Below are 5,780 nucleotides of genomic sequence, written 5' to 3'. Positions count from 1 at the left end.
AAAAAAAAAAAAAAAAAAAAAAAGATGGGGAACATTTTACACAATACAATAGGAAACAAGTGTCCCTTCCCAACCCATGGAGGGGACATCTGCCACTAACATCTTCCCAGAAATGTTTTATACAGGTACGAGCAGAAATGTGCCGGTCTAGGAAGGGAAGGCTTACTATTTTTTAAGATAGAAGAAACAGGAGATTCTTTCTATTCAGAGAGAAGAAGAAAAATAGAGGGAAGGACAGAAGGTGTGGAAGAGGGAGCGGGAGGGGTGTGGGGGAGGTCCCAGGGAGAGGGCCTGGGAGGGGCTGGCGGGCAGCCCTGGGCTTGAGGAGTTGTCTTCTTCAGCTCTGTTCTTCCTGGCTGTGGGGGTGCAAGTGTCCAAAGGGGCTGACTTAGGCCTGGGTCCTTGTGGGATTGCTGGGGGATTCGGGGCTAGAGGTAGAACCACGTCGATTCTCAGCTTCTCACTGAGGGTTGTGTTGGGGGGTGAGGTCAGAGGACACTGTGCTGCTGGCATTTCTGGTGAGTGCTGGAAGCAGGTCGTTGAGGGCAGTAGGTGAGAAGGTGTAGGGATGGGTGGGAGGAAGGGAAGCAGTATAAGGGTGACAGAGCAGAGCCCTTGGGGACAGGAAAGTCTTGGCCGGAGCCATGGGTGACAGGACTGGGTAGAGAGATGAGGAGGGTGGCTGTGGGATGTTAGAGCTTAAGGTCCCAGATGTGGAGCTATCCCAAGTGAGGATGAGGCCAGGTGTGTCTAAAGGAGTGGGGTGGAAGGGCAGGGTGTGATTAGCATCCATGAGAGGGGAAGATGAGGGCAGAGGGTCCTCCAGGGGGCTGTTTCCGATAGGGGTGGAGGTTCCACTGGGCATGGTTGGGGAAATGTTTCTGCCTGAGCGGGGTTTCTCAAGGGCACCACAGAGAGGGTGCCAGGAGAGCTCCCAAGGGGAGTGAGTGGGTGAGGAGGGAAAACAGGCTCCTTGGGGAGAAAAAGATATGGATTTGGTGATAGCCAAGGATGACGGGAATGAAGAGACCTGGAACTAACTGATCTTCTAGTTCACAGGGAAATGGGGTGGGGATAAGGGACATTGAGGGACCCTGATGTCAGGAGCAGACCCCAACCTCCTCAGGGACAGCCTCAAGGGAACTTATTTGCTCTCCAAGGTCTCCCACCACCCCCCCATCTCGGCATGCCACGCAGAGTCAGAGAACTTCGTCTTCTGGCAAGGTGAGGGGGCAGGTGCAGGTGGACCTGGGGAAAGGGCAGCCAGGGAGGGTCTGGGACACTCTCTGGCCTTATTTCTGCTGTCCCTTCCTCCCTCCCCCAATCCAACTGCAGACATGAAGTGGAAGAACAAGTTCTGGGGCAAATCCCTGGAGATTGTGCCTGTGGGGACAGTCAATGTCAGCCTGCCCAGGTGAGTACTGTGACTCTCAGCAGCTGGTATCCTCTGGGCTGGAGATGGGAATGGGGCAGGCATTCAGGACAGGAAGGACGGTCTGGCTTGAAGCTGCTGCTGCTTCAGGTGGCAGTGTGTGCAGGTTTGACCCTTCTATGTGCAGCAGCTGCCATAAAGGAAGGAAGGGGAGAGAGAAGCCTTAGGACAGTAAGGCTGGGAGGGCCCATGGAGTCCTCTGACTCAGTATCTTTCACAATTTTTTGACCTTGATATAGTGAGAAATGCATTGAGACTTCAAGCCAGTAAGTGCATGCACACACACAGAGAAACCTAAAGGGATGTCCAGACCAATGGGTCACAAACCATATTTGGAGCTGTGGCACATGCCTGTGATCCTAGTAGCTCAGGAGGCTGAGGCAGGAGGATCGTGAGTTCAAAGCCAGCCTCAACAACTTAGCAAGGCCCTAAGAAACTTAGTGACACCCTGTATCTAAATAAGAAATAAAGGGAGGGGGTGTGGCATCATCTAGCTCAATTTACAGGTGGGGTACTGAAGTCAGAAAGAAGGGGGCTTATTCAGAGTGATAGGGAGCCTGTCTGTATTTTTATATGCATTACCTAGGCACTGAGGAGCTTCGTAAAGGAGTCAAGTTCACTGAAAACATTCTGTGAAGGTGACTTTGCTTTTTAGATAAGTCATCTCTCACTGCAGAGCTGGCACTAGGATCCTGGAGATTCCTTCCACAGACTCAGGTGACCTGCTCTAGAGAGACAGGTGCCCTCCTGCCTCTGGCCACTTGTTCCCCAGGGCCACCACTCCCCTCCCATGCCCTGTCTCTCTCAGGTTTGGAGACCACTTTGAATGGAACAAGGTGACATCCTGCATTCACAACATCCTGAGTGGCCAGCGCTGGATTGAGCACTATGGGGAGGTGCTTATCCGAAACACACAGGACAGCTCCTGCCACTGCAAGATCACTTTCTGCAAGGTATACATGTCACCTTGACCGTTCCTGTTCACCCCCAGCAGCTTCTTCTTTTGTGGTTACCCTGGGTAAGGTAAGAGACACCCCTTAGGACCCCACCTTCTCCACCCCAGGCCAAGTACTGGAGTTCCAACGTCCACGAGGTGCAGGGTGCCGTACTCAGCAGGAGTGGCCGTGTCCTCCACCGACTATTTGGAAAGTGGCATGAGGGGCTGTACCGGGGTCCTCCCCCAGGTGGTCAATGCATCTGGAAACCCAGTAAGTGAGATGGTCAGGGAAGGCTGGGCAGGGGTGGGGAAGCTGTGGTACAGTCCACTTGCCCAGCCCCTTGCATCCCCTCCAGACTCAATGCCCCCAGACCATGAGCGAAACTTCGGCTTCACTCAGTTTGCCCTGGAGCTGAACGAACTGACGGCCGAACTGAAACGGACACTGCCGTCCACGGACACGCGGCTCCGGCCTGACCAGAGGTCAGTGCCAGTTAGGGTGTCCCTGGAGCCCCGGGCCCACTCCCCACTGCTAGGGCCTTGGCAAGTTCAGAGCTGGTGCTTCAGAGTTGCCTCAGGGAAATGGGGGGCCTATTTGGGGGACAGAGCTCAGAGCTGGGAAGGAGACAGAGGCCTAGGCTTTGGGGGTCCCTGGGCTGGCAGCTCCACTTATGGCCATCTGGGTCATCAGGTACCTGGAAGAGGGGAACATCCAGGCCGCAGAGGCGCAGAAGAGAAGGATCGAGCAGCTCCAGCGAGACAGGCGAAGAGTGATGGAGGAGAACAACATTGTCCACCAGGCCCGCTTCTTCAGGTGCCGCGCCGGCCTCTGCCCCTCTCTGTAGCCCCTTCCCGCTCAGGTGGGGTAGGGCAACCTTGGGATGCAGTGCCTCAGGGCCCTGCCTTTGTTCTGCTGGTCCCCGCTCACACCCATGGCCCTCTCCCCCCGGCAGGCGGCAGACAGACAGCAGTGGCAAGGAGTGGTGGGTGACCAACAACACGTACTGGAGGCTGCGCGCTGAACCGGGCTATGGGAACCTGGATGGGGCTGTGCTATGGTAGCCCTGGCTCTGGGGGCAGGAGGCCCTGGTCCTCACTTCTCCTGCCCCCACTCTCGACCACGGACACATGGTTGAGGCTGGGCTCCCCCTCACTGCCCTTGAGACCAAAGGGGACGCCCTGGCTCTGGCCCTCTCCCTCTGCTGGCCAGAGGGCTGCAACTCAGCACATGCCCGGCCCCACTGTTGGGGTAAGAAGCAGAATCCATGCTTCCCCAGTCTTGTTGCCTCAACAACTGGCATGTGCGACCCTTCTCGCTCAGTCACCCCCTTCCTTGTCCCCCTCGGGGTACTTGGAGGAGACTCTAGGCTCCCAAGATCTGCTCCCCATTTCAGTGCCTTCCTAGGACACAGGGGACCCCTTGATGCCCCCCAGGCTTCCTGCGCCCAGGGTGCTGGCCCCAGCTGCGAGGTTCAAGTGAAGGAGAGGAGACAGCTTTTCCTTCCACCTGCCCTGTCTCCAGCATCTTCTCCCCTTGCCCTGGAGAAAGTCCAGCAGGGTCTCCTCCAGTTTCCTGTGGCTGGTCCCTGGTCATCCCCACCTTCCTGCATCCTCTCCTCCCAAACTGCAAAACGCCTGCAGCTTCCAGCTCCTTGGTCCCTGATCCTCAAGTGGTTCCTCTCAGTCTCGGCTCCGCAGATGCCCCAAAGTGAATGAGTCCTCTCCAGAGGCGGGTGGGCTGGGGGAGGGGGGTAGTCTGAGGTGCCTGGCCTCAGGCCCACGAGGAGGGAGTGAGCAGGTGTGAGTGTAAAGTTGTGTAGGAGTGTGTGTGTGTGTGTGTGTGTGTGTGTACATGTGTGTGTGCGTACTGTGTCCTGCTTGCAGGCAAGCAGGGGTCCTTAATGTAGTCTGGATGTCCCCCCTGCTGGGTGTCCACCACTGTTGCTGCTCATTTTCTTGCCTCTGAGTCAGGTGAATTGCTATGACATTCCAAGCTCCAATAAAGACTGTCCCAGATGTTGGCCTGTGATCTTTCATTGAAAAACATGTGTCCAAGCACCAGAGAAGGCCACTGCAGGTGGTTGAATTGTGTCCCCTCAAAAAGATATGTTCCTGGTCCCTAGTTCCTGGGAATGTGACACATTTGGAAACGAGGTCTTTGCAGATAGAAAGTTACAATGAAGTCATATGGGATCAGGGTGGGCTGTCATGCAATGACTGGTGTCCTTTTAAAAAGAGAGGAAGTTGGGAACACAGACACACACAGAGGGAAGAGGACATGGAAACTCAGGTCATGTGGCATGGGCCGTGTGGGCAGGTGGGCACAGACTGGAGTGAGGCATCTGCAAACAGGGAACATCAAGGATACTGCAGCCAGCAGAACCCAGGCGGCAGCGTGGACAGGCGCTGGGAGAGAGCCCTGCTCTGAGCCTTCTCGAGAAGGAACCAAGGCTAACACCTGCTTTTGGACCTCTGGCTCAGCTGTGACAGGACAGATGTCTGCTGTTTTATGCCACCCACCGTGTGGAACTTTGTTATGGCAGCTCTCACTCTCACTTCTACCTCCGGTGTCTTTCTTTGTGCACCTGGCTCAGACAGGGCCCTTTCGGACACTTGTCTGGACTATTACAGTCACTTCCATCCTAATGCTGGCTCTTGTGGGGATTTCAAAAGAGAAAATGTGGCTCTTCATTGCTGCTTTAAATACCTCCGTTGCTGCCCAGCTCCTGGTGGAAAAAATCCAAATCTTCAAGCAGGTAGAAAACTGTATGGTCCTTGTTCCCCTGGTGTGGGCATTTGTTGTAAGGTCTGTGTCCCCCCCCACCCCAAGATCGATGAGAGTTCAGGAAGGGAGGGGAGGGTGAGCAGCAGGCTGAAGGTCCACCTTCGAGGTCCACTCAGGCATTATTCCACAGCCGAGTGACCTGGGTCCAGCAGCCCTTGCCTTTCTGTTCAGATGCTTCCATTTATCATTGGGCTTCTTTGAGGTCTTAAAGGAAAACGTCTGTGAACAACCTGGTCCCCACACTTCATTACTTCTCAGCCCCTCAGCCTGCCTCACCCCTGCCCCACCCCACCCAGCCACATCCCCCTGTCCCTGCTCTGGTTTGGTGGGTCTCCCCACCCAAAGTCATGCTTTCTCTGGGAGTGAAAAGAACTGCCATTTTCTTCTCCCTCTCCCCCAGCCAGAGAGAGCCCCCACTCCACATTTCCAGATTAGTTATTAAAGGTATGAAAGTTACGATGAAGCCAGGTGCAATCCCAACGACTCAGGAGGCCGAGACAGGAGGATCACAAGCTTGAGGACAAACTCAGCAATTTAACAAGACTGTGTCTCAAAATGAAAAAATAAAAAGGAGAGGAGATGTGGCTCAGTGGTAGAGCACCCCTGAGTTCAATCCCCAGTACCAA

General features: G+C 55.0%; 1 protein-coding gene across 1 annotated transcript in view; it reads left to right on the top strand.

Annotated features, from left to right (window-relative positions):
- The window catches only part of Osbpl7 (oxysterol binding protein like 7), a 15,039-nt gene extending 10,654 nt beyond the window's left edge, over window positions 1-4,385 (top strand). The window contains exons 17-23 of the mRNA XM_015506673.2: window positions 1,161-1,224; window positions 1,336-1,414; window positions 2,241-2,385; window positions 2,496-2,640; window positions 2,726-2,852; window positions 3,061-3,183; window positions 3,323-4,385. Coding sequence (XP_015362159.1) covers window positions 1,161-1,224; window positions 1,336-1,414; window positions 2,241-2,385; window positions 2,496-2,640; window positions 2,726-2,852; window positions 3,061-3,183; window positions 3,323-3,431 — 792 coding nt within the window. The 3' untranslated portion in view covers window positions 3,432-4,385. The remainder of the gene's footprint in view (window positions 1-1,160; window positions 1,225-1,335; window positions 1,415-2,240; window positions 2,386-2,495; window positions 2,641-2,725; window positions 2,853-3,060; window positions 3,184-3,322) is intronic.
- Window positions 4,386-5,780: the final 1,395 nt, after the last annotated feature.

The sequence above is a fragment of the Marmota marmota genome, unplaced genomic scaffold (genome assembly GCF_001458135.2).
Source record: "Marmota marmota marmota unplaced genomic scaffold, marMar, whole genome shotgun sequence".
In the NCBI taxonomy this organism is placed as follows: domain Eukaryota; kingdom Metazoa; phylum Chordata; class Mammalia; order Rodentia; family Sciuridae; genus Marmota; species Marmota marmota.
This window is presented reverse-complemented; position numbering and strand designations above follow the sequence as displayed.